This window comes from Equus quagga, chromosome 21, assembly GCF_021613505.1.
Source record: "Equus quagga isolate Etosha38 chromosome 21, UCLA_HA_Equagga_1.0, whole genome shotgun sequence".
Classification (NCBI taxonomy): Eukaryota; Metazoa; Chordata; class Mammalia; order Perissodactyla; family Equidae; genus Equus; species Equus quagga.
The window spans coordinates 40,370,562-40,398,465 of record NC_060287.1 but is presented as its reverse complement, the minus strand read 5'-3'; the positions used below and the strand labels follow the sequence as shown (position 1 = coordinate 40,398,465).

General features: G+C 50.1%; 1 protein-coding gene across 1 annotated transcript in view; it reads right to left on the bottom strand.

The window, feature by feature from the left end:
• Window positions 1-9,869: 9,869 nt before the first annotated feature.
• PCBP3 (poly(rC) binding protein 3) overlaps window positions 9,870-27,904 on the bottom strand; it is a 39,910-nt gene continuing 21,875 nt past the window's right edge. The window contains exons 10-14 of the mRNA XM_046648261.1: window positions 18,229-18,307; window positions 17,452-17,511; window positions 13,933-13,985; window positions 11,116-11,285; window positions 9,870-10,085 (exon numbers count right to left, since the gene is read on the bottom strand). Coding sequence (XP_046504217.1) covers window positions 10,049-10,085; window positions 11,116-11,285; window positions 13,933-13,985; window positions 17,452-17,511; window positions 18,229-18,307 — 399 coding nt within the window. The 3' untranslated portion in view covers window positions 9,870-10,048. The remainder of the gene's footprint in view (window positions 10,086-11,115; window positions 11,286-13,932; window positions 13,986-17,451; window positions 17,512-18,228; window positions 18,308-27,904) is intronic.

The following is a 27,904-nucleotide window of genomic DNA, read 5'->3' as shown; positions in this document are numbered from 1 at the left end:
TTCCTCACACTTTAGCTTGAATGTGCATGTGCTCACACATGTGTCTGAAAGGGGGGTCAGCACACACCACACTGTACACAAAAGGGTGGGGTGCTGGCGTCTGCTTTGAAGGCACTGGCCAGCCTGGCCCTGCACACAGCCTTGCTGTGCCCCTACCTGTCACTGTGAGAGCAGATGCCACTCGGAGTCCATCCATCACGTGTAGGGGGAGATGGAGCTCCCGTGTGTAATAAAGATCAGACCTCAAGGCCACGGGGAAGCAGGGAGGAGCTGCCAGTCCAGGGGCCGCAGGGGGGCCCTCGGGTGTGTCTGGAATGGGCAGCCCCATGGGCATGCAGACGGGAGCCAGGAGGTTGGGCGTGCTGTGGGCAGTGTGGCTGACCAGTATGGCTGTTCCTGGAGGTGGCAAGACCACAGCCTCAGCCTGACTCAGTGGGGTTTGTGCATAATTTCACCACAGGGTCTCGCCCCCTCTACCTCCCCCAGATTTCCCATCAGAATCCCCCAAGCTGGGCCTCGCCATGAGCAGTCGAGTGGCTCTGCCAGGTCTGGGCACCCTGCCCCGGCTACTTGGAGCGGACCCCTGCTGCCCAGACAGAGGTGGGGGCCATGTCCCAGCCACCTCTGTCCACTGTGGGCTGGGCCTCCCCAAAACCTTGGCGCCGTCCCCACCCACTCGTTGCTATTTGGGAAGAGAGGAAACAGATTTTCCTCAGAAGCTCTGTTCTCTCTCCGCCTCCATCCTTTCCCTGGGAGCTCTGGCAGCGCTGGCAGGCTGGCCATTTCCGGAGTCAGACTTGGGCCAGAACCTGGCCACTCTCCCGAGGTCCCAGTGGGTGGGGAGATGGCTGAGGCTCACGGGCACCTCCAGGGGCCTTCTTCTGGGTGACACACAACCCACCTCCTGGCAACCCCAAGGGGATACTGAGGCCTGTGGGGAGTCCCGGCCTCCAGCTGCATGAAGGGTGCTACCTGCCCCCCACCTCATCTCACCCCATCTCTAGGGAGACACCAATGGTGTGGGTCCTAGGCCTCGCCTCACATGGACGGGGGCTGCCTCCACACTCTTAGGCAAGCTCCTGGCCGAGCCCAGCACATCTCAGGCCCCAGTCTCCATGGCACATGGAGCCCCTTGGGCTACATGTAGTCCACAGATGGCCCAGCCTGGTGGTAAAAATATTCAATTAGGTACCAATGTGAGTTCACATAAAAACCCAAATCTCCACAACTCAGCATTGTGTGGCCTCTGCCCTGTGAATGAGTGTGTTCTGAAGACACCCTGGACCTCACCTGCTGTACACAAACCTGAGCCCAGGAAACACCTGCTGAGTATATGTACATGTGAGCCCAGGCCGCATCTACTGAATTCACACGTGAGCCCAGGTCCCCCATGCTGAGTGTACACATGAGCCCAGGCCCCACCCACTGAATTAACTCCTGAGCCGAGGCCCCACCTGCTGAGTGTACACATGAGCCCAGGCCCCACCCACTGAATTCACACCTGAGCCCAGGCCCACCTGCTGAGTGCATACCTGAGCCTGTTGGCTCCTGGTGGCATCTGAGCCTCCCTGAGCCAGTCCAACTGTCCGGTTTTAAGGAGACAACCGAGACTCAGGTGGTGGTTTCAGCTGCAGCGCAGAGGATGCAGGGACAGCCTCACGTCCTGTGTGGTGGGCTCTTCTCTGCAATCGACTTTGGTCCCAGAGGGTGTGCTGGCGGAGGCTGCACACCTCAGGACACTGGTCCCTCCAGAGGGACACGGCCCTTGAGGAAAGCTCTGCAGGGTCTACCTGCTGGGCAGCTCTCTCTCCTTGTGAGTGGATGAGCTGTTTCCAGGCAGGTCATGGTGCTGTGACCTCAGGCTGAGGCGGAGTCTGAGGGTCTGAGGGTTGGGGATCATTGGATCAAATCTCTTCTCCACCAATGGGACGGGGCAAGTCAAGGGAAGTCCTCCAGACTCTGGGCCTCTGGCTGAGACACATGACTGGCGATATGAAGAGATGGGAGGCCTGCTGCTCATCAGACCTGCCAGCTTTGTGCAGGGAGAGTGAGGACCCACATTGGCCCAGGCAGCCCGGCAGAGGGACTGCTTTGTAAGGTTGGGAAGACAGAAGCAAGAATGTATGGGTCACTGACTCCGAGTCCCAGGTTCCTAGGGCTGTTAAATGTCTTTCACTTCATCTCAGCTGGAGACCAAGAAATTAAACAATAATCCTAAACATTTTGTGAGTCTTCAGTAGAGATGGGACGAGACATGGCCCTTCAAACCATGGCCCCCAGTCCTCGAACCAGGAAAGCTTCTCAGGAGACCTGACCCAGATGGCAGAGGGCAGCCTCAGAGTGTGGCCTGGAGAGAAGGTGACACGGTCGGTTCTGTTTCCAGATGTGGAGTGAAGAGAATTTACCCTCTAGATGATCCTGAATGTAGCCAGAAATTTTAGGAAAGCTTAGGGTGCCAAATATCACTACTCATCCTGCGTAATGTAGGCATGAAGACATGCTCAAGTGAGACTGGTTTTATTTGTTGCCATGGTAACACATCCTTTAATCAATCTAATAACGCCTCGTCTTAATTCTTTCAGCAGGAAACTTTTTATTCTTGTCAAAATAATCTTTGCCTAACTTTATGCTACATATTTTTATAACATTGTACATTCTAGGGTCAGAACTGGAAGTTAGTATTACTTATAGTCATAGATTTCATGGAGCAGGAAGAGTAATCACTGACTTAAACCTCAGACCAATGTGAAATTTCTCAAGGTAAGCAGTGGTGCTTGTCCATGGCTCCTGACCAAATACCAACCCGACAACCTGGTGTTGCTGCAGCCCCGTGGGCTGTGCCTGTGTGACAAGCAATTTCTTTAGAGCTTCCCCCCTCTCCTAGGAAAGATGACTCTTGCATGTCACTTCACTTTAGGTCAAGGTGAGTGCACCCTAAGTTGGAGTAAATTAGGGATTGGTTTGGGCAGAGAACTCTATTTCTCGGCTTCCTGCCCAGGCTGTCCTCCTCAGTCCTTCTCATCCCAGGGCAAGGCGCCCTCTACTGAGCTCTCAGTAACCACAGTAGAGATGCGTCCCAGGGTTACAGGATCAATGCACAGAGCAAGCACAAACTGGAGCCTAATTGTGAGTTTGGGGGTGCTGCTGTCTGACGTGGAGCTGGTTAAGTATTGGGCATTTCCCGAACTGCTGCTGGTCCTTTCAGTGGAAACATCTAAAAATACAAAATGACACTTGCAGGAAAGTTCTACTCCACACCATCAACTTGAAACCCATCCATTGCAGACTCAGGGGAGCCAGGCTCTTCCTCCATCCTCCTCCTCCCCTACCCTGCTTGCCCTGCTTCCCACCTTATCTAAACGCTTCAAAGATAGCTGGCCCCAGCAAGCTGTAGTTAATCAAGTATTCATCTCAAGGGAGCACCTCCAAGCTCATTCACATCCTCAGATAAATCAGAGTGGGAGCTGAGTTCTGTAACAAACCTGAAGTTGCTTCTGATTTTGAGTGTATGTTCAAGCCTAAGGTGATTTTTGGGTCTAATTAGCTCTGTGAAATTATCTTTCCTCGATAGAACTGCTGAAATTGATGCTAAAGGATAAAGGATGTCCATCTGGAATAACTGGACGAATTAAACCTGTTGCAAGTCTTTGTTGACTAATTGGATATTCCCATAACTCTCACAAAGAGTTTAATCTACTGAGTACTAGTATCTTCAGCGCGTTAATTAAAAAAAAAAATCCTGCCTCCTGAGATTTTTATATCAACCATGAAATTCTTTGAAAGCCCTCAAGTCTACGGGCAGGGACTCCTAGTTCCAGCTGTGACAAACACCCCCACCAGGAACAATTAGGAAAGTCGGGTTAAAAAAAGCCTATTGAAGGTACTAGAGAACTTCTGAAGCAGCCCAAAATGGAGGGGCTGGGATCCTGGAGAGAAGGCAAGCCTGTGAGGGAGCTCAGCATCCTATGGCATCTTCCCTCTGCAAAGAGGTATAGAGGACCAATCCCTCTTCATCACACTGGTTCTCCCTTCAGGACATGTGCCAACTCCAGATCTTCACATAGCAAAAGGCTAAGAAGCCAAACAGAAACTGCCCAAAGCTGGGCAGAGTTTTCCGTAGTGTCCTGGTGCCAGACAACAATCCAAGTTCACAACCTTCCAAGGAAGAAGGACCTTGGTAAACACCCTAGGCTTCCAGTGGGACATCTGAGGGCCATACGCTCAGAGAGGAGTGAACCAGAAGTAGATGAAGTCCTACAAAATCTGTACCCCAAGCTTGATTAGATAGAGGGGGGCCATCCCTAGTCCAGCAGAGGATAGGGCGAAACACCTGTAGAGGAAAATCAGTCATCCAGAGCCTCTGCAACCTGCTGTTCACAGTGTTCATACACAACAGGGCGTTTGACAGTCAGTCAAATCATCAGGCACACCAAGAAATATGAGAAAAAACAGACAAAAGAAACAGACCCACAGGTACTCCAGATGATACAGTTGCCAGACAAAAACTTTAAATGAACTGTGATTGAAATTAACAAAAATAATCAAACGGAGTTTTCAGAATTTTAAAACTGAAAATGAAGCTAAGAACTCAATCGATGGGTTTGACAGTAGATTGGACCAAAAGAAATGAATGATTAATAAACTGGAAGATAGAGGCAAAAGAATGGAAAGAACAGAAATGAGCGTAAGAGACATGAGACTTGATGAAAAATATCTAACACATTTATTATTATTATTATTATTATTATTACCATCAAGATGAGAGAGTAAACCTTCTATCAAGGAAACAGAACAAAGAGTGGAAGTGCCTGGCAGCAGAATATGTGAGGAGTGGAGGAGAAACAAATTTTTTTATTTTTAAACATTGGCACCTGAGCTAACATCTGTTGCCAATCTTCTTTTTTCTCCTTCTTCTTCTTCTCCCCAAAGCCCCCCAGTACATAGTTGCATATTCTAGTTGTAGGTCCTTCTCGTTGTGCGAGAAACAAATTTTGAATGGTTCAGCCATTGGTAGAAAAGCCAATAGGTGGAAAATTCTCCAAATCCTCAGGCGTGTAAATGTGTAAGCAGAAGATTGAGTCCTCACTGTTCTCTGGTCAAGGGAGAAGCCTCCTCTCATTTGGAACATGCCAATAAGGCAGAGTATGCCATCACTCAGGCAGCACACTGTGTGGGTTCACACCAGCAGCAGCACTATGAGGAGGTGCGTCCAGCTGAGGCCAAAGGTTCTGTGCACCTCGACACACTACATCTCCTCACCACGTATTCTGGCAGCTCCAGAACATAAATTTCTTTTAAAAATATGAGATAAATTCTTACACAAAAATAATAACAATGTAATATGAGATTTATAACAGATGTATACGTAAAATGTGTGACAACAGTATAAAGTCCAGGAGGGGAGAGATGAAAGTAGACCCTTTTAAGGTTCTTATATCATATGTGAAGTGTGAAATCTACTTCTACTTGAAGTAGATTGTGAAAAGTTTACAAACCCTAAGTCAAAAATAACAAAATAAAGAGTTATAGCTAATAAGCCAACAAAGAAGATATAATGGAATCATAAAAATATTAAGTGAATCCAGAAAAAGTCAGAAAATGAAGAAAAAGGGAATAAAGAATACATGAGACAAACAGAAAACCAAGAGTGCCTGATAGACCCAAATCTACCAATAACCACACTGAACGTAAACGAGCTAAAGGCAAAGGCAGAGACTATCAGACTGGATTAAAAACCTAGGCCTACAATAAAGTAATTTCAAATAGAAGACACAAATAGGTTAATAGTAGAAGAATGGAAAATATATCATGCTAACACTCATCTAAAGAAAGCTAGAGTGGCTATGTTAATATCAGACAAAGTAGATCTCGGAGAAAAAACACTACCAGAGATAAAGAAGGCAATTTCATAATAAAGAAGTCAGTTGAGCTGGAGGACATAACAGTACTAAATGTTATTCACCTAACAAGAGGTTTCAAAACAAGCAAAGCTAAAATAGATAGAACCGCAAGGAGAAATTGACAACTCCACAATAACAGTGAGTTGCATAGCTTGTAAGATATAAGAATAATATACACAAATCAATGTCTTTCTATGTATTAACAATGAACAATTGTAAAGTTGAAGCAGTTTAAAACAGTATAATATATATGAAATACATCAGGATAAGTCTGACAAAAGATTTGTAAACCTGTTTACTGAGAACTACAAAACACTGCTGAATGAAATTAAATAAGACATAAACGGAGAGAGACACCTTGTTCATAGGTCAAATGACTCCAAATTGTTAAGCTGTCAATTATTGTGAAATTAATCAACAGGTTCCACACCATCACAATCAAAACCCCAGCACACTTTTTTTGTGGAAACTTACCAGCTTATTCTAAAATTCATATGAAAATACAAAAAGGACATACAATAGTCAAAACAACTTTGAAAAAAAAGAACAGCCTTGGAGGACTGACACTACCTGATCTGAAGACTTATCATAAGGCTATGGCAATCAAGACTGTGTGCTGTTGTCATAGAGACAGATAAATCAATCACTGGAACAGAACAAAGACCAGAAATAAACTTGCACAAATATGGATAATTGGTTTTTTTTTTTGAGGAAGATTAGCCCTGAGCTAACATCTGCAGCCAATCCTCCTCTTTTGGCTGAGGAAGACTGGCCCTGAGCTAACGTCCGTGCCCATCTTCCTCTACTTTCTGTGTGGCGGGACACCACCATAGCATGGCTTGATGAGTGGTCTGTAGATCTGCACCTGGGATCCAAACTGGCGAACTCTGAGCCACTGAGGCAGAGCACATGAATTTAATCACTATGCCACTGGGTCAGCCCCAGGGAGAACTGATTTTTGATAAAAGCGCAAAGACAATTCAGCAGGGGAATAAAATTACAAGCCTTCCTAGAAGAAAACGTATGAGAAAATCTGTGTGATCTTGGGTTAGTCAAAGATTTCCTGGATATGACACTAAAAGCATGATCCATACAAGAACAAATTGATAATATGGACTTCATCGAAATTAGAAACTTCTGCTCTTCAAAAGACATCATTGAGAGAATGAAAAGACAAGCCACAGACTGGAAGAAAATATTTGCAAAGCAAATATCTGGTAAACGTCTCACATCCTGAATATATAAAGAACTCTCAAAACTCAATAATAAGGAAACCAAATTAAAAGATGGGCACAAGATTTGAACAAACACTTCAGCAAAGAAGGTATAGATGGCAAATAAGCACATGAAAAGATGCTCAACATCGTTAGTCATAAGGGAAATGCAAATTAAAACTACAGTGAGATACCATCTCACAGCCACTAGGATGGCTACAATGAAAAAGACTGGCGTACCAAATGTTGCTGAGGATGTGGAGTAACTGGGACTCCTGTGCACTGTGGAGAGAGTGTAAAATGGTACAAGCACTTTAGAAAGGTTTAGAAGTTTCTTAAAAAGTTAAACATAAACCTATCATATGATCCAGTCATTTCACTCATAGATATTTACCCAAGATAATGAAAGCGTGTCCGTACGGACTTGTATGTAAATGTTCATAGCAGTTTGATTTGTAGACACTGAAGTGTGAGCCCGCCCTGACTGACCCCTCCTCCCTGTGGTTTGTGGCTGCTCCCTGGGGGCCCAGCTGCTCAGGGTGCCAGGCATCACCTGGGGCCAGTGACATGCCCATCACATGGCATCCCCTCCAGGCCTCACCCCGGGCCCCGAGCTGGTCTGCATGGGCACGGCACCCTCTTTCCTGACTCTTGCTGTGTGCCCTGCGTGGAGCCCCCTCAGTGCTCCTGGGCTGCTGCTTCTACAGCTCTCCGCCGGGACTGGGCTCCAATTGCAGACCTCAGAGCCCCCATCTCCACAGTGGTGCCGGCATACCTCAACCCCCACTGGTCACAACTTGGCTCCCATCTTCCCGCACCTCTCACCAAGCTCAGACCAAGAGCCGTCATGTCCGCCTGGACCCTCTTTCTTTCATAGCCCACATCCCATCTGTCGGGAATCCTTAAGTGCTTTCCTCAACAGGCTTCCAGAACCCGATGCTCCTGGCCTGAGTTCCACTTTCCCTCAGCTCCCACAGCCTCCAGCGCTCCACTGGCCCCACTCTCACTCCTGCGCCCTCCTGTCCTCCTTTCCTTACCTGCACCAGCTCTGGCACTCCAGCCCTGGCGCTGGCACCCCTCCACCTGCTGTTCTTCTCCAGTCTGGGGCACAGCTAATGCCTCCCCTCAGGTTGGCCTCGGCCCGCAGCTTCTCAAGGGCCCACCTTGCCACCCACTTAATACTGCACTTCCGATGCCCTCCTCACTGTTGGCTTTACCTTCTTTCCACAGCATCTTTCTCTTTCTAAGACACCTACTCACCCTGTCTACTGGTTATCCGCTGCCCTCTTCTGACAGAGGAGCCCAGAGAAAGGCCTGCGTGCCTGAGTGGTGGCTGCTACATGGCCAACGAGTCCAGCAGGTGTATGAGTGAACTGCAAGGCCCCAAACCACTGAGTGTTTGATTTGGCCAGGCATTGCTATGCTGTGCACCGACTCTGGACCACAGGACCCTGAGGAGAGCAGGGGCAGTGTGTCCGGGCCACCTGGGCACACAGGGTGAGCACCCGAGGCCTGGCCAGAGTCTGGGAAGCAGGGCAGCTTCCACTCAGGGCAGGCAGGCTCTCTCTCCTGTGAGAGGTGGGCATTGTGAGCAGGCCATCCTGGGCACTGGATGCTTGATGGGTCCTGGGAGATGCTGTGGTCTCTGCCTGCCTTTGAGCCTCCCCTCTGCCCCAGGCCAGGGTCCTCTGTTGCTCGCCCTGAAGGAGGGTGGGGCCTGCCTGTGCCTGGGCCTGTGTCCCACCCAGGGCTTCAGCATCCAGAAGGGGCACAGTGGGCTCCTTAAAGGTGAGCACAGGTGAGCAGCCTGTCTGCTACAAGGTGAGCCGAGTAGACAGTTCCGTGAATGGGTCACCATGAAGCTAGGAAGCTGCTGGTATCACCATGCGCAGCCTGGCCTCCCATGCCCACGATGGCAGTGGAAGAGGCAAATTCCACAAATAGAAACTGGTACTTTGGTGCCAGGATAAAACAGAGTTTTCATTATTGTCATTTGAGGCAGTTTTGCAAAAGGAAAACTAGAACAACCTGCGCAAGTCAAACTCTTAAAAGGGGCTGGAGACAGAGGGGGAAACCTTAGCTCGAGGGAGAAAGAGCATCGTCTTCAGGCAGCAGGCCAGCCCAAGGCCAGGCCTCACGGGTGCACGTGTGCATGCAAGTGTGCATGTGCGAGAGGGGGCACAGAGAGGAGTCAGAGCCAGTGGGGGGCAGAGCACGACATTTATTGAACTCCGACAAGGTGTAGAGGCGCTTCCTGGCCAGTCCACGCTCTCCAGCCCCCCTGGAAGCCCCGTGAGGGCCACATATGCCTCCCCAGCACGTGACATCCCCGTGAAGTCAGGGTCCCAGCACTCCCACTTCACCCTGCACCTTGGGTCAGGACTGCGCATCCTCTATTCTCCTCCCCTGGGAACAAGGGGAAAGGTGCCCCCTGACTGCACAAGACTTGCATGGACATGTAAGCCAAGATCAGCACAGGCTGTGAGGGGACATGGTCAGCAGGTGGGGCTGGTGTGGTGGGGGGCAACTCAAAGCAACCATGGTTCTAGATGGCTTAGGAGAGGACGCTGAGGAAGTGCTGTCAAAACACCAAACCAACTCTTAAACAGGTATACTGACACTAAGGAAAAATGTTTCTAGAATGTCACAGATGGGAATGCCCCCAACATTTAAAATAATTAACACTGCATGCCAATGCATCAACAGAGCGGAGCCTAAATTAATGTACAGAGCAGAATCGGAGACAGAGCCTGGACCTCACACAGAGATGGATATCAACGGGCTTTGTTGGTATGTGCAGATCTCTAGGGCATAGATATTTCTGTTAGTAAAGAAAACCTCTATTTATATTTGGACGAAGGGTAGGTGGTCTGTACAGAGTGTGCGAGCCGGGTGGAGGTGCGGGTTCGCGGACCTGGGGGACGCTGGGTAGGATTAGAGCGCGCCCATCCCAGTGACCTCAGACGTCAGCCTGGAAGAGACAAAGACACAGGGTGGGCAGGTCACAACCTCCTCATAAAACAGGCTTAACACAAAACCTGTGGCCCTGTGGCATCCTCACAGCCTTTGCATCTCTCTCTTTGTCGTGATGGGTCGGCCCAGGTCACTGTTCAGTGGCCGTGAGCTGGAAACCAAAGCCAAGCAGAGGGAGGAGGACCCACTAGGGCCAGATCCACAGGACCATTCTTCCCCGCCCACAAGGCCCACATCAGGGGGGTGACGATAATCATGTGGACAAGCACAACTTCCACGGCGACCACTCGGGGAGGGGCACCAGAGTCACACTGCCCATGGCGGGCTGCCTTCCCTGACCACTTGAGCCTCCTGCGAGCCTGGCTCTACCTTCTGGATTAGGGAGGAGGGTCTCACCCCAGGTGGAGGGAAGATAGGGGCCCCTTCCCACCCTCCTGCTCGGTCCCACCTCCCCACGTGTGGTCACCTCATGTTCACTGACATGTCCTGGCAGGGAGGCCAAAGTGAATGGCCAAGGCGTGGCCAGGAGTGTCATCCCTGGCTCTCAGGCTCCTTGCTGTGAATGTGGCCCTGCCGCAGGACCTCAACTCCCACAGCAGCATAACCTCTGACCCTCACACACTTCCCTGATGCATTGCTCAGCAGGGGCGGGGGGGGGGGGGGGGGGGGTCTTTACAACCACAGGATGTGTGAAAGCCGAATGATCTAGTAATGTATTCTCTGAAACTACATAACCCTTCATGCTAACTTTCAGTTAACCCAAGAGTGTGGCTGACCTAAGGCCCCAGAAATGCTCTCGTCTATTACCACCTAGCCCCTCACTAGAGACTCTTCAGTGTGAAAGTGCAGAGGAGGGTGTGAGGCCCCCGTCTACATGGAGACTCTTTCCATCACACTCCACCCCCACAACTAGGAGGGAAAGAGAAGCCCCCAGAGGGAGGCAGGACATGGTCCAGGCTCCTGACCATGGCAAGCCAGGTTCTCTGAGCATCCTGTTGGACCAGAGACAGGGCTCCGCGAGCACTCACCTGGCATTGATGAGGTACTGGGCAAGGCTGATGTTGGCTGGGGTCCCTGTGATGGTGATCTGGCGCTCTGACGACCCCTCTGTGGCATTGGCGATTTTGATCTGGGCTCCAGACATCTGTCGAATTTCATTGATTTTGGTCCCTTGGCGTCCAATTATGCAGCCTATTAGCTAGAAAAAAGGAGGGAGGGATTTCTTAGAGAAGAGCCCACAGTAGCCCTGAGTGGAGCATGCACAGAGCTTGGGAAAGCCTGTGGGGACAGGCCCAGCCTTGGTCTATCTACTCTATACCACACGATCCGTGCTTCTGGAAGGAGGCAGCACCGGCCACCCTGAGAGAGGGGGCGAGCATGAGCCTCCTGCTGGAGGGATGGGAGAGGGTGTGAGTGTGCGCCTGCCTTCCTGCTGGAGGGATGGGCGCTGCGGCACCTGGCTCTGCTCAGTGCCTCAATGCACAAAGCTCCGACAAATCAAGAGACTGGAGAGCCACATGGCTGGTCACCTCTCCTGGTGTCCTCTGGAGGCTGGATGCTAGCACCAGGGCCGAGGCCATGTTAATGCCTTCTTGGCGGCATCCTCATGGTAGGGGGGTGTTTGAAGCCAGGATAAAGCTTACTGCTGCCTAAACCCTGTCTTTTGATGAACTTGGATAAAATTCTGAGGACACATCAGATGTTCCCTTTCCTCCTTATCATGCGACCTCTGTTTACAGATGGGATGCTGTGGCCTCTGGCCCTCTGAGCCACCTGAAGGAGCAGGTGGTCATTGAAACTGAAGCAGTAAGAGGGACAAGAGGCGGGGCCTCCCCAGGACACAGGAACAGCCATGGTGGGGCCGGACTGCAGCCTGAGGTTAAGACTATCTGTCTATGGCAGCAGAGTTGCCACTGAGTAGGCTCCTCCAAACCTCCCCTGCTGTGTGGGGGCAACTTGGACCCCAGGGAAGCCTCCATGGAGGAGAGTAGGCACCTCTCAATTTTCCCTTCATTTACACAGAGGCGCTGATGAGAGCTCTGAGAGGAAGCACAGAAAGAAGAGGCCGGACAAGTAGGGCCAGTGGAGTGGGCTTCTAATTCCACCTCCCGTGTGGCAGTGGGCGAGGCAGCCTGGCCAACGGTGTCAGCACTTGTGGTGAAATCAGTATTAGGAGCACGCTTTTGTGTTCATGTCAGTGAGGTGCTGGGTGGAGGAGCTGGGCCAGGCATGCAGGAAGGATATCCATTTCCAAATAGAAACAACTCTGAACCTATACACTGATAACAGTTCACTGGGGACACAGGTACATCTGAACTAGCTCCTGTCCCTGAGGTGACCCCTTGAGTTTCAGTTCTGCTTACTTGTAAGGCCATCTCTGCTCCTTTCCTAGGTTAGACCAGCTGCCTCACTGACCATGACACAGCCTCTCCAAAAGTCCAGAGACTCCTGTCCCCCAGCTGCTCAGCTCCCTCCCCGTCCTGTCCATAGCCAGATCTCTCTGCCAGGAAGGACCAAGGGGTATGCTCTGTAGGGCACACAGATCCAAGAAAGGACGCCTCCTTCTGGGAGCTCCCCCAGGAGGAGGGGTGGCAGCAATGTGTTGGGAGGGGGCCACAGAAGACAGGCATATCAACTCTCCAAAGGAGCTTCATCCTCTTGCCTTTTAGGTTCATTTCAGCTTTAAAACGAAGGGTTGGCCAACAGCAAGAGACCTGGTGTTGGCAAAACAGTGATTTAGGTAAAAGCCTACAAAAGAGGAAACCCACAGGGTAGAACGTGGGTGAAGCCTAGAGCCATGCTGCTCAAGGATGATTCACAGAGTGAGGACAGTGTCAGGAGCCTTTAGAAGCAGAGACCTTCTCCCTCTGAGGATGTAAGGGCCCTATGCAGGAGGCCTGGGACAGGCACCACTGGCCTGTGTGGGAGCCAGCCTGCAGCAGGCATGAGGGGCCCAATGAAGACGGTCTCTCTGGAAGATCCTCTCCTCTGGGTGCTCCTCACCTCTCTTCTGCCTCTGTTCCTCCTGCCCTATGCCCATGTCCTTCCACACTCAGGATGGGTCATCTCCCCTGAAGTTACAAGTCTGTGCTTCCTGGGGTTAGTCCATGTGAAGGGAGGAGACAGGGCTAGCATTTCCTACCCTGCCGAAGCAAGGGCAAAGCACTAAAGGTTCCTGAAGGCCTCAGTTCTAGGGTGGAAAAGGCCAATAGACACGTGAGTTGGAAAGGCAGTGTCCCCACATGGTGGCCTCTCCATGCTGCTCCAGCAGTGACCCCTGCAGTTCATGTGGCCCACACCTGCCCTGGTGTCTTGGTTTGGGGATTGGAGTCAGCATTCTTAGGATAATCCAAGCATTCAGGATGCTTGGATGGTACTGGGGAGGACTGAGTGTGTGGAGGGGAGCTCATAAGGCCACACCCTCAGCTGAGCCTGAGGCAAGAACAGACAGTGGGCGCTGCGTACAGGGATCCAGGCAAACCTGCGATATCCTGACATCCTGTTGGAACAGACTCACAGAGAATCCTAAACCCTCCAGGGGCCCTGGGTGCATGGGGCAAGTCCACTCTGGAGCATTCCTGCACCTCTCGTCCTTCCAGGGCTCAACCTGAACTAGGGCCGTGCCTTCACACAGGGTCAGTGGAGGCCCTCAGCCTTCCCAGCCAGCTTTGGCATCTAAATTCTGAATAAACCCTAAAGCCCGGTATTGACTCCTTTCTTGTCTGGTATCTTAGGGGTGTGACATCACATCCCTTTCACGGGCAATAAACTGTGTAAAGTGGGGAGGGAAGGGGAGAGTTCACACAGTAAGGTGGGGGGGGGGTGATGGCTCCAGGCATACTCACATCATTGGGAATGGTGAGCTCGTGAGTGCTGGCCGGGGGGCTGGCGTCCAGACCTAGGTACATCAAGGGGACACGGTTAGGCTGGCAGAAGGCTGCTCACGTTGCACCCTGGCGCCCGGCCCACACTTGGCCCACGAAGGCAGACCAGGGCCAGGGGCTGGCCCGAGGGTGAGGGTCAGTGCAGCTGGAGGCCCAGGGTCCTGTGAGCTCTCAGTCCCCAACTGCAACCCAACTCCTGAGTCCCAGCTTCTCTCAAAACAAAGAAAGCCAAGCAGAGTGGCATTTCACTTTTTCATTTTGGGCACATCATGACCTCACTCCTCCACCATTTTGTACAACCTCTCATGACACCCTTCATAAACACCCTGGGAAGACCTGTGTTAAATGGCTCTTGGGGCATGGCCTGTGCGTGGGGGCCTCTTCGGCACACCTAGGGCCTGGGCCATGCTGGTCATATGGACCCCGGCTGCCCGTTCTCCTTCTGTGCTTGGTCCCTCTCTGCTCTTCCCTCTCCCAGACCAAACAGTGTGCGGCCTCCTCTGTGGACCACCTGCCCACTGTGGCATCAGCTGCCTCTCATTCCCTTTGGACCCAGCTCTGCTCAACAGCCCCTGAGCAGCCCAGCTCTGTGGACCAGGCCCACTGTGCAATTCTTCCAGTTTGGAGCAGGGAGACCTGATAACTTCACTGATTCAAAACTAAACTGCTGGGCCCACTGGTAGACTGTGCATTTCTATACGTGTATCCTATGTTGAAGAGGAAGACTGGCATAATTTATCACCCTGCCCCCAATTTTTATCTTTACAAATCTCAGCTTAGGACCTACCAAATCAAAGACAACTTCTGAAGAGTTCAAGGACAGGATCTACACTTGCTTTGGAAGCAATGACAAGAAAATGCACAATGTGCTGTGCTGGGGCGCTGACGGGGACAAACAGCAAGGCAGACATGCTCCCTTGTACTCAGTGCTTCCACCTCTTTGTTGAGGCATCTCCAACCCAAAGACCATAGCTGAGACCCTGCTCTTCCCTCCGATATGGTCCTGGTGTCTCGGGTCCTGCAGCTTAGTCCAGACCCTGGAGCTCTGGGCTCCACCCCTTCTCTCCACCCACAGCCAACCATCACACACCCAGCTCCTGTACCTTCTGAATATTCTGGAACCTGAGCCCTCTTCCCACCCCACACTTCTCCCTCGCTGGTCCACCCCTGCCCTTGCCCCTCTGTCCAATCTCCATACAGCCCAGAGGGCTCCCAAGAGAATGCAGGTCAGATGCAGACTGCTCAAAGCCCAACAGGCTCCCACTTCCTCACGGCGACCTGGTTCCTTTGTCCTGTGTTCAGCCGCACTGTCTCTGCCTCCCTAGCCTCTGCCCTGCTCTCCTCGATCCCTGGGCTCGGGTGAGCCCATACAAAATCTCCTCTCCCCATCCACCCACGGCTCACAACCCTCTTCCTCCACAGCATTTGTGTCCCCAAAACCAGATGCACCTTGGTCACTGGTCCCCCTGCCAAGAGTGACCCTATGAGGGCAGGGCTGTTCTGGGGCCCAGTGAGCACAGGGGCTCAGTTGGTATGTGCTGAATGAACCAATTCATCCAAAATTGTCTGTTATTTTTCTTTTGCATATCTAAACTTAGAGTTTCTATCCTTTATCTTCTTTTAACAAAGATCTTTTCAATACAATTATTTGGTTGTTCGGCCATCTACACATATTCCATAAACAATGACATTAAAATGTCACTTAAGAGATTTCCTTGGTCCTGAGTCCCAGACTCGAACTCCTGAACAGCCTGGTTTGGGATGGACATGAAGCCTCGAGTCATATCTGTTCAACTTGGTTTATTTTGATTGAGGGGAGGGAAGTATCAGGGTTCTTTTTAAGGTACTGAAATTAAACTAATAATTGGAAAACGTATCTGTTTAAAACTCGTATTCATGTAACTCAGAATCACGTAGCCAGTAGTGAGTATCTCTCTCTGAGACAATGACGTTCCATGCACTGGGATGTGAATAATGCTTCTCCAACAAAAACACAAGCCTGCTCTGGAAGCAATGGCGACATCTGCCTTCAGGATGATGTCAAACAAGCAAACACCTCTTGTCACTGTCCACCCTACCTAACTGGCTGTGGTGGGACATGTGTGTGCACACACACATGCACTGTGGGTCCCATGGGGATCTCAAGGAGGGAGGTCATAACGAGGACATCTTAACAAGGCCATGTGCATACATGTCCCACATCCCTGAGGCACTGAAGGCTGTGTTGGGAGGGGCCGTAGCAGGGGAGGTAGATGGCTGGGCAGGGGTAGGTGTGGTGGCAGTGTGCTCTGGGCAAGCCAAGCTCTTGGGGTCCCCAGGCCATCTCCAGGAGACCATCACTGGGTAATTATATGAAGTCACATTATAAACTGCAGAGGGCTGTATAGACGTGTGTTATCACCTAGATATAAACTTTGTAAGGGTTGCTATCCATTTCCTTAATCAAAAACATTCTATAAATGATTTTCTCTAATTTTCATTCATTAAATTCTGCCCTGACTTCATTAAACACTGCACCAAGATGGAACCCATCATGAGTGTGCGGAGCATCAGAGCTGACGGCTGGGCCTGGAGAGATGCCTCCGATTCTCTGTGGTGCACAGCTGGGCCCTCACGGTCCCAAGGGAGGGGTGAGGGGCAGACATAGCCTATGGGGAAGTCTCAGGACTTCCTCCAGCCTCAGTGACGCCCTGAAGCCCAGACCACATCAATGGGGGTGATAACTAACACCCACTGGAAATGCTCCTCTCCTGTATTTCCCCTTTAGCTGGACACTCGCTCTTCTGCTCTGACCCAGGTTTTCAAGAGGCCCACGTGGAGATGAGAGATGGGGTGCCTCCCTCACAGGGAACCCGCTGTACCCAGGCCACGCGCTTCCATCGGCTTCATTCCCAAATGACATGTCAGTGAGCCGCACCCACTGCTCCATGCCCTGGGAAATGGGATCTACAAATCCACGCACCACCCTGCGATCTCCTAGGAGCTCTTTAATGCAAATCAGAAGAGGGTGTAGACTACGCAGCCCAGAGCTATCTTCTCCTGTGAGTGTGCACACAGCTGCTATGCAACACATCCTGGAAAGCGTACATCATGGTAAATCCTTCACTGCAGGCCCCCACACCCTGGGCCACTGGGAGGATCAACAACAACACTGACAGTGGCTCCGCCACATTCGAGACCTTCGGGTGACAGGGCAGCCATGCTCTGAGCATTGTCAGAGCCCACAGCCCACCAACACGCTCCTAGCAGTGACCAAGGCAGAAGGTGAGAACTGCGTGTGCGGACCTGGTGCCAGCCACACGGGCACTGGCCCCAGATGGCACTGGCCATGCCTTCACTGAGGCGTTCGCCGACCCCATGGCAGACGTGAGCGGCCCCGTTGCCCCCTTCTCCCACCAGGTCGGGAACCTGGAACTGAGTAAGGGCGGCTGCACGGCTTCCTGGCCTGCTCACCCTCCATTTAGTGAGGTTTTGTTTTACCTGACGACTGGCCCATCAGATTTTGAGCTTCTTCGGAGGAGTGTAAAGGCAGCTTTTCTCCTGGAGAGCAAAGAAGAAACAGATTTAAGGTTTTTGCCCTCAAGGAGATAAGCAAGACCACTTCAACTAGGGAAGCTCAAAGTCTGACTGGTGTGTGCAGCTGACCAGGGAGCCCAGTGGGTTCTCACCAGCCATGGTCGCCGAGGCGATGCTCTGCCATTACGGGGACGAACGCCCGCTGGCCAGACATAGCCATGGGAAGGCCCACCCCCGCCCCTGTGCCAAGCAGGTGCTGATAGTGACTGCGCCTTGGGCTGGGGACTGGCTCATCCCAACTTCCCAAGGGCAGGGCTGGGCGCCGTCCTGGGTGGGTGTCACTCCTGGGATGTGCACAGGCCTCCTGCAGAAGGGCATCCCTGACTGCTTGTCTGAGCTCTTGCTCTCTTGCTCCTGGACAGAACAGGCTCCAGGGCTGGCTGAATGGATGTGTCCAGCAGGAAGGATCCCCCCAGCAGAGAGCAGGCATGGACCAAAGGGGCAGACATCTCATCACAAGACTGCCAGCTGTGAGGTGACTAACCCACCACAGGAGATACAGAGAGGCCTCCCTGTCCGGCCCTCGGCAGTGTGCACACTGTTGTGTGTGAACGCTGCATCCTTGGCAGTTACAACTAGAACCGTACCTGTTCTGCTCACTGCCCTGAATAAAGACAGTTCACAAAGAGAAAGTCCCCAGGTGAGAAGAGAGGAGGTCAGAAAGGGCAGCTGGGTACGTACCGGGGAAAGCGGGGTTGGTCTGTCCGAGGGGAGGAAAGGGGGTTTGCTGCATGGCCAACTGGTGGAGCTTGGTCAACTGCTGGGGGTAGGAGGGACATGAGAGCTAAGAAGGTTATTGTCATCGAGTACAAGTCACACCAAATCAAAAAGGCAGTAACAGAACTTTGTACAAATAGATATAAAGAGGGGCCATGCGGACACATGGCAGACGCAGCAGAACTCAAGGACTTGGCCTGGAAAACAAATGGGCCGTTGTCGGCAAGTGCTCTGAGTGCCGTTCCTCTCCTCAGCTCCCTGGCAGCTCCAGCCTGAACCAGGCAGCCTTCCCCTCTCACGGGCCTGGCCAGATGAGCAAGCCTCAGACCAATGCAGAAGGGCAGGAAGGCGTATGGAGGCCACTGTGCCCCCCGGCCTCCACAGGGAGGGTCTGAGAGCCACAAAGCAGAACCAGCCGGGCCTGAAAGAGCTTCAGAGCCACACTGCCACTCAGAACTCACGAGCCATCTGTGGGAAGCCCATGCGATGCTCCCTTCTGCAAACCTCGTGGGGCCCCAGCCCTGTGCTCAGCCTGGATCACTCCCATGGCCAGCTCTGCCTTCCCTGCAAGGCATCACTTCACTGCAGAGGTGACTTGGAGGGGGTCACCCATGGGGCACACAGGCCTGCCTCCTGTGACTTCCAGGATTACACAATGTAGGGCTGGAAGGTTCCACGGAGGGCGAGTGTGAGAGCCACCTGGAGGGTGCAAAGGGCTCGTTTGGAGCCACCTTGTGCCTGCACCACCATGTGGGAGCAGGCTGCTCCTTGTCCTGTTGTCTCCCATCCCCAGCCACTAGACTATGGTGGGAGGGCTTTGAAACGCAGATTCTTTAGTTATTTTATCTGAGCCTCACTTCTTAAATAAACACTAAAAATAACAGAAGATAAAGGTAGCTGTGGCCAGACTTGGCCACACAGGGGAGCTGAAGGTGGCAAGCTGAATGCTGGGAATCTTCTCAGCCTCTGCAGACGTCCTTGTCCTTAGGCATGGCGTTCCCACAGGGCCCCGTCACAGCAGAGGGAAATACACTCAACTCCCAACCTTCTCCCAACAGAAAGACCAGTTGAATGTGGCCCAGCATAGGCTTCCAGAGCTGGCCCTGGACTCTTGTCTGGAGTGAGGACAGGCACCACCATGGAGATCCTGGACGCCAGCGGGTGGGGTCACTCTGGGCACAGGGCTGGTGTCCCCTGGTAACACAAGGATCTGACCAGGCACCCAACTTTGCCCCATCATGCAGAATCTGGGCTTCCTTGGCTCCACAAAATTGCGTTGGGGAGGCAGCAACTGTGCCAGAGGCACAAGCATGCAGATTTCCAACATCCCAGCGCCTTCACAGATGAGCCCTCGGTTGACTGACGAGTAGGTTTGCTGCTGGCCTCCTAGGAGCTGGGTACATGCTCCTAACAAGTTAGCTCAACGCTACAATAAACGCCAAACGCCCCTTCTCAGTACAGAGAAGATCATGGCTGCCCCCCAGACAGCCCCTCCCTGAGAGATCCCTGCCCCTGTCCATGTGCCCTGCGGGTGCAGCTGTGGGGACAGGGGCTTGTAGTCAAGCAGCCAGTCAGTCTGGTCTCTTCCTGCTTCCACAGACGGGGTCTCAGCGTGTGTGGATCCCAGTTGCAGCCCAGAGCCAAGCCATGACCAGCCTGCGGCCTCCTGATTGGTCATAGCTTCAAGGTAGAATCTTTGCTGTGTGAGTTGCTGGGATGCAGGGTGAGTAGTTGCTGCAGCACAGCTCCCACACGTCTATCTTTCCTGGCTGATCCTGTAGCATCTTCACCTCAGAGGTGTCTGGTTTCCTCCCCACACCCTTGGAAATGGTGACTGCAATTTAAAAGCAGCCCTCTCCCCCATCCCAGGCCTCTCCCGTCTTCTGGGGTGCTCCCTGACCTGCAGCATGGGGTGGGCCTGCTCGGGGGAGAACCAGCTGTATCCCAGAGGCCACTCCAGGTGCAGCTGTAGTGGCCAGGGGTCCCAAGGAGTGCAGGCTAGGAGACGTGGTGACCTGGAGTCAAATTAAGCTCTAAGTGTCCCTGAGGAGGCAGGGGCTAGGGGGCTGATGGCATATCTGTTGCGCAGCACATCTGCCCCATGACCTAATATCACTGGGCACGGTGTGTGTGTGACTTGAGCGGATATGCATTGAAGTCTCCAAGAAAGGTGTTAGAAGAGCTGGCCCCGGAAACACGGGAATGGGGGTAACTGGCAAGACTCAGAGTGCACCCACTGGGCCTGGGCAGGATGCCTGCAGGTAAGGGGCCTGCAGGGGTTGGAGACCTTGCTGAGGGCTTGGCATCCTAGCAAAGCCTCCTCTTTCCAGGGATATGTAAGTGCCTTGTAGAAAGATGGCAAGTACCCACAGGCGCCCTGGGGCATGACGGATGAGTATGGAGAGACACGGCAAGGCTGAGGCCTTCTGGGGACTGAAACTTACATGCTTGATCAAGCAAACCCCATCTCCCACTTGACAGGACCAGGAGCTGAGGGAGCCTTGGGCCCCATGCACAACAAGTTCCACCAAGTCAGGGGGGACATCTGACAGAGGGCTGTGCTCTGAACCGCCCTACATCAGAGAGTTTGAACTAGGTTTCTTCACAAGGGTGAGAACTACAACTTCCTAGGATGGAGGAAGAAACCTTGTTTTCAGAGACAATAAATGTAAAGTTGAAGCGCAAAGGCTGTCCAAAGTCCAGCTCAGGGCTGTCCGGTCATGAGGGACTGTGCTATATCCTCTGACCATCACTTGAATTTCGATGCAAACACTCACACAGAGAGAGCAGCCTGCTGCATGACCGGCCCCCTGGGGGTTCCAGCCCTTCACCCAGGGGATGGGGGCCAGAGGTGAGCCTCAGGGGACGGCCCCACATGCAGTGAGGTCTGCTGGTGCCTGCAGGGCCTAAGGAGTCCTGAGTAGGTGCTCTCTGCTCCTGGTCTGCTTTTTCACCCCCAGTGGGATGGATGCCTGTCACCTGCTCATGGTCTGTCAGCCAGGCTGCCATGCTACCCTCGAGGGCAGGGCCCTCTCAAATCTGTCCCTGGGAAGGCACAGCTGCAAGGACGGCAGGGAGAGCAGAGTATCCCCTGCTCTAGAGGCAGAAGAACTGCCCTGGGTTGGCTCCAACACTGACTGGCCTTGTAGAGATAGGTACGTGTGGTCTCTTTGGGCCTCCCTTCCCTAATCGGCAAAATGGGGGAATTTGTGTGAGTGAAGGGCAGGCTGTGAAGTGCTGTTCACGTTAGCTGGGGTGAGCAATCGTCATAAACTACCAGGGGCTTTCCCACCTGCTGTGCACAGGCTCCATGATTTCAGATGCTCCCCTGGTCTCTCCAGCGCCTCCCTCAGTTACACAGGTGAGGTGCATCTGGCGGGGTGTGCTCCAGAGCCCACCAACGGCGCATCTTACAGGCATATCCAAGTAATCCACGAGGTTGGCTCTGCTCCCACCAGAAAGTCTGACACTGCGAAATTGAACAACCCCGACTCTAACCTCTCCTACTGCAGTGAGTTTGCTGCTCTTCTGTGAAACTATGGCCACACCAGCAAAACCCCCCTCCACTCACACACCCACGAACGTAAAGTGATGTCTTGGGGAAGGACTGAATTGGCACACAGTGGTGCCTGGACAAACATCTGTCCGGTGGGTGGGTGGGTGGAAGGACAGAGGTCAGCTGGCATCTTTCTCCTCTTGGCTCTGCCCTTAATTAGTCAAGCCACTTCATCTCTTTGGGATTTAATTCCAAAATCTTTTAAAGGCCAGAGCATGACTAAGTGTGAAGGGGCGTTCCTGCTTTTTGAGATATTTCTGCCATAAAAAAATTATACTTTTGGTTCTCAACGTGCCTCCAAATCACTGGGAGGGGAGGGAACCAAGAGAAGGAAGAAAGGTAGGCAGGGAGGAGGGAAGAAAGGGGGAGGGAGAGAAGGAAGGAGTGGGGAGGGAAGGAGAGGGAGGGAGCAGGGTGCCATATCATAGATATTTGTCTGTGACTCACCTTTTCCATTTAACCCTGCGTAGTAATATAAACACATAGACAAATACTAAACACAGACCCTAAAATCATAGGCATCTGTAAGTATACAACTCAGTGAGTTACCACAGAACGAACATACCGTGCAGCTATTCCTGGTCAAGAAACAGACCACCACGGTAGTTTAATCTGCGTTCATGTTTCTTCTGTGAAATTCTTGTTTATGTATTTTGCCCATTTTTTTATTGGGATGATTTTTCCTGATTCACAAAAACTCCTTACATATTTCAGACACTAATCCTATTTCAGTTGTATGTGGTGAAAAGATCTTTTACCCACTCTCCTTATGGTGTCTTTAGAGAAAGAGAATTTTAAAATTTTAATGCAGTTGTAGGGGAGCATAATTTGTCACCCTAAAATATGTCTGTTTGGCGTAAGGATTATTTTAAGCTGGTTGTTTTTAAGAAACAGCAGGCATGGGAGAAGCTCTGCAACTGAGGAGAAGTTACCCTTTGTAAGAGATGTTTACATTTGTAAGGGTGTCTCCCTGTGGTACCAGGAGGAGGGGGATGACCTTATCTCTAGAAACTCTCATCAGTGGAGAAGGCAAAGCCTTAAACCTGCCTAACAACCTTACCCATAACTGACTTCCCACACCCAACACTTCCTTGTCTTTAGCTGACAATGGTACTTAAGCTTGGGGGTTCAACCATTTCAGGCAGTTACTCAGTTTTTCTGGGTCTCTCCCATGTATACAGGAGGTATCCAGGTTATTAAACTTTTGATTTTTTTCCTGTTTACTTGTCTTAAGTCAATTCGATTATTAGATCAACCAGAAGAACCTTTGAAGCAGGAAGGAAAAATTTGTTCCTCCTCAACATAGTCAAATTCATCAATATTTTCTTTATGGTTTGTGCTTATGTTTTGTTTAAGAAATCCTTCTCCGACCTGAGAACAGAGATATTCTATATTGTCTTCTGAAAGTGCTAAGCTTTCTTCTCTTGTGTTGAAGTTCTTGATGCATAAGGAGTGGTTTTTGTTTATGCTGCTGACAAACAAATGGCAAGCAATAGGATATACTGGAGGATATGAGGAAGCCATTTGGTGTAAACCTAATCGGCCTGACCTTGTTTTTCCAAAAGGGCCTGCTGTGGCCATTGAGCATGCATCGTATATCTGCCTTAAGCATTTGCTGTGTCCCAAAGACAAGAACAAATGGCCTTAAGATAAAGATGCAACTTCTCCTACATTGGCATTTCCTTAAGGATAAGCATCTCTCGCTAGGCTAGAGATTGCTTACTGTGCTCACCTGTGACCACCCAGCTTGAGACAGCAGACCTGCCACCCTGCTGTGTCCAATGAGACAGCAGACCTACTACCTGCTGTGTCCAATAATCGCTGTACCGGCAGAGCAGTCTTGTGACTATGGTAAAAATCTATTGTGACTATTTCAATCACGTGTGAAACATGCTCTTTGAGAGTATGTAAACATTCTCTCCCCTATGATCTGCATTGGCAGCTCTGGCATAGACCTGGTTTCCTTATCCATGTGGGTCAGATCCTGGGCTCTCTGATCTGATCCACTGGTCTGTTGTCTCTCCATGCACCTAAACCACAGTTTCAATTAATATAGCCTGTCATAAGTCTTTGCATCTGCTAGGACAAATCTCCCTATAATATGTTCTCTTCATGAATATCTTGATGATTCTTGGCCTTTGCTCTTCCATATAAATATGAAAACATCAAAATATCAAAAATCCCAGTTGGTATTTTGATTGAAATTGTACTGCATTTGTACCTCAATTTGGGAGGCACAATTTAGATATATAGTGTTCCCATCCATGAACATGGTATGTCTCTCCATTTATCTTGGTCTTTTGGTCTTCTTTAACTTTCAATAAAGACAAGTTTTTAAAAAAATCACCTTTTGGGGCTGGCCCTGTGGCACAGCAGTTAAGTGCACACATTCCGCTTTGGGGGCCCAGGGATCGCTGGATTCCAGGTGCAGACATGGCACTGCTTGGCAAGCCATGCTGGGGTAGGCATCCCACATATAAAGTAGAGGAAGATGGGCAAGGATGTTAGCTCAGGGCCAGTCTTCCTCAGCAAAAAGAGGAGGATTGGCAGCAGATGTTAGCTCAGGGCTAATCTTCCTCAAAAAAAAAAAAATCACCTTTTAATTATTGATTTCAACTTAATTGCTTTGTGGTAAGAGAGTATAGTCTATACGATTCCAATTTTTGAAAGATGGTGAGTCTTCTTTATGGTCTAGTATATGATCAAGTTTTGTAAATGTTACCATGAATTCTATAGCTGTAATGGGTGTAGTGTTCAACACATGTCAATTATATCAGCTCACTGATTATACTGTTAATATTTTCTTTATTCTTGTCTCCTTGGCCTTAACTGAAAGAGAGGTATGTTAAGGTTCCACTACAATGTCTGTCAAATTCTCTTTATGGTTTGTTAATTTTTTATTTATATATATTTGAAGGTAAGTTTTAGGCGCATACAAATTTTAAACTTGTATCCTCTAGTAAACTGAATCTGTATCAATATGTAATGACTAAGTAAAGAATTTGCCTTAAAGTTTGTTTTTTTCCCCCATTGATATTAAATTGGCCTATAAGGTTTCTTTTGGTTATTATTTTCCTAGGACAGTTTTTTCCTATTCTTTCAATTTTTCTGGGTCCTTATTCTTTAGGTGTTGTCTCATGGGAAAAAAAACCTGCTAGATTTTTTTCTGTTTTTGTTTGCTTATCTATTTGTTTAACTTAAAAAAAAAAAAGTCTGACAGCCTTGTTAACTGGAAAAGTTCTTTTACTTTGATCCCAATTACCCATATACATAGACTGACCTCTGCCATCTTATTTTGTACTTCTAATTGCCCTGATTTTCTAGGATTTCTTCTTTCCTTTTCATTCCTATCTTTCTTTTGTTTTGATTAACAATTTTTTCCCCTCACCCGTTTTCCCCTCTGTACCTTTATGGAACTTAAATAATAAGTCTTCTCTGAGTGGTCACTTTGAAATTTTAACACATACATTTAAAGTCTAAATTCAGTATCTTTACCCTCCTTCTGAATGATACAATGACCTACAGGATGTTTTAATTCCCCTCAGCCCATCCTACTCTTGTGTATGCTATTTTTGTCCATTTAGTTGTGTTATGGAATCCTACAAATTAGTATTGATATTGATTTTACAGACAATGTTTGTTTTCATTTACCCAAATGTTTAAATTTTAATGTACTCAACCATCAATATTTTCTTCATGGTTTGTGCTTATGTAAAGCGGGGACGTGGTAGTTTCTTTGCTCACCATTCTTTCTTGCATCTCCAGTCTTCCTTCTGTGGTCACTTTCCTTCTCCTGACCAGCAGCCATTAGAAGCCTGTTGGTCACAGCTGTTTCTCTGAAAATGTTTGTATTTAGGTCTATGGAAGATCCTCTTGAGATAGAATTTTAGGTTGACAATGATTTTCTCTTATTACGCAACTATCCTCTGGCTTCCACTGCTGCTGGTGAACTCATTTTCTTACCCTTGTTCCTTTGTAATATTCTTTTTCTGACTACTCTGAAGATTTACTCTTGGTCTTGGTGTTATGTGGCTTTACTATGATATGTCTAAGATGTATTTACTTTTGTGTATCATTTGGGATTTGTGGGATTCCTGAATATGAGGACTGGTTCCTTTTATTAAATCTGAAAATTTTTCAGAGTTTATCTCCTAGAATCTTCCCTCACTGCATTCTATTGTCTCTTCCTGAGGCTCTGATGGCATATATCCTCAGTTCTTGCTATCCGTGTCTCTCAGACTTTCATGTGCACACAAGTCACCCAGGGCTCTTGGGGAAATGCAGATTCTGACTCTGAGAAAGGGCAGGCTGGGAGGGATGCTTAACCCAGGGACAGAGAAAGGAAAGATTTAACACAAACCAGCAGCAAAGACTAACCTGCACCTCCTATTTTATGAAAAGAAGACTGTAGCAGCCCTGCTCTGGCAGCAGGTGGGCTCATGGGCACCCCTCCACCACTTGAGTTATGGGATCTTGGAAGGAACGCAGCCAGAGGTGCAGCCCATGGGCTGGGTGGCTATGGAGTGCAGTGCTGGTTACTCTCTTCACTGTTTTCACTGTGAAATGTGAGGAGCAGCCTCAGTGCCCACCTCCCTAACAGGGTTCTGGGGGAGACACAGGAAGCGGGAGGGAAAGTGCTCCGTAACCATCTGTTTTCAGGGGTGCACAATCGCTCTTCAGGTGTCCTCAGTGGACTGTCCAACCCAACAGCCCCTGGGAGTAGAGAACAGGAATCACTGTCAATATAGATCTAAGTGTGCACCCTTCCGCTGACTCCTTTTACTTTTATTATGACTCACACGTCTCTACAGCTCCCCACTATGGGCTCCCTAAAGAACAAGCTTCCTGGCAGATACTGGTGCCCACCTAACTCCCAGCTCCCTGACGTCCTCTGCCAGGATCCAGTGATGTAGGGGTGGGCCAGCTCCATCCTTCATTGGCTCTTGGGCTCTGGGCAAGTGACCTCTGGAAGCTTCCACCTCCTTGTATGAGAAATTGGAATGATGGTCCTGAGGGCTACTTCACATGGTTAGTGCCAGGCTCAGGTAAGAAAGCAGAGATGTTAAATCCTTTGTCATCAACTCTAACATCTTCTGTTTTTGCTTGCTTTCAACATCCCCTTTAACTGAGGGGGACATTAAGTCAGGGAGTGACGTGGAAACATGAGGGTATGCTTGAAGTTGACTAATTTCTTCCAGAAGAAAATCTCTTCGTGGTGTAATCACACTACCATAATAAGTGACAGAAATGCTGGATGAGACAGAGTCACACAGTCACTGCTCTGTGTCTTTCCAGGCTTTGCAGCTCTCCGCATCTGCTCCCTCAACCCGAGTCCCTGCTGTCTCCCTTTCTTGCATCCAAAACTACGCTTGACCCCTCAGGCAGGACATGTGGAGGCAAGCAGGCAGCTTCCACGGCTGACTAGAGAACTCAGATCATGACTGAGGATGACCATTTCAGCTGCAAGTCCTCTCCGCCACAAAGCAGTCCCTGTGCCTCTCTGGAATGCCAGAGTGGGATAAGCTTCCAGAAGGATTCGGGTAGAACAATCCATGCGGCAGGCAAGAACCTGGAGGGAAACTGGCGAGGGTGGGGGCCCTGATGATTCTTTCTAAAGAATCTTTTCTAAAGAAAGCATTCTTTAAAACTGGGTTCAGGGGGCTGGCCCTGTGGCTGAGTGGTCACGTTCATGCACTCTGCTTTGGCAGCCCAGGGTTTTCTCAGTTCGGATCCTGGGCATGGACCTAACACTGCTCATCAAACCACACTGAGGCGGCGGCCCACATGGCACAACCAGAAGGACCTACAACTAGAATATACAACTATATACTGGGGGGCTTTGGGGAGAAGAAGAAGAAAAAAAGAAGAAGATTGGCAACAGATGTTAGCTCAGGTGCCAAGCTTTAAAAAAAACTCAACTTTTACTCAGAAACCTGCTCTAGCTTAGGAGACAAGAAAAACTAATAAATAAATAAATAAAATTGGGTTCCGAGAAAAATACGTATATTTTAGTTCTAAATAAAGAATTACTCAGCTCTAAGAAATATATTTTCTCATAGTCTGTATCTGATTCAAGTAAGATAT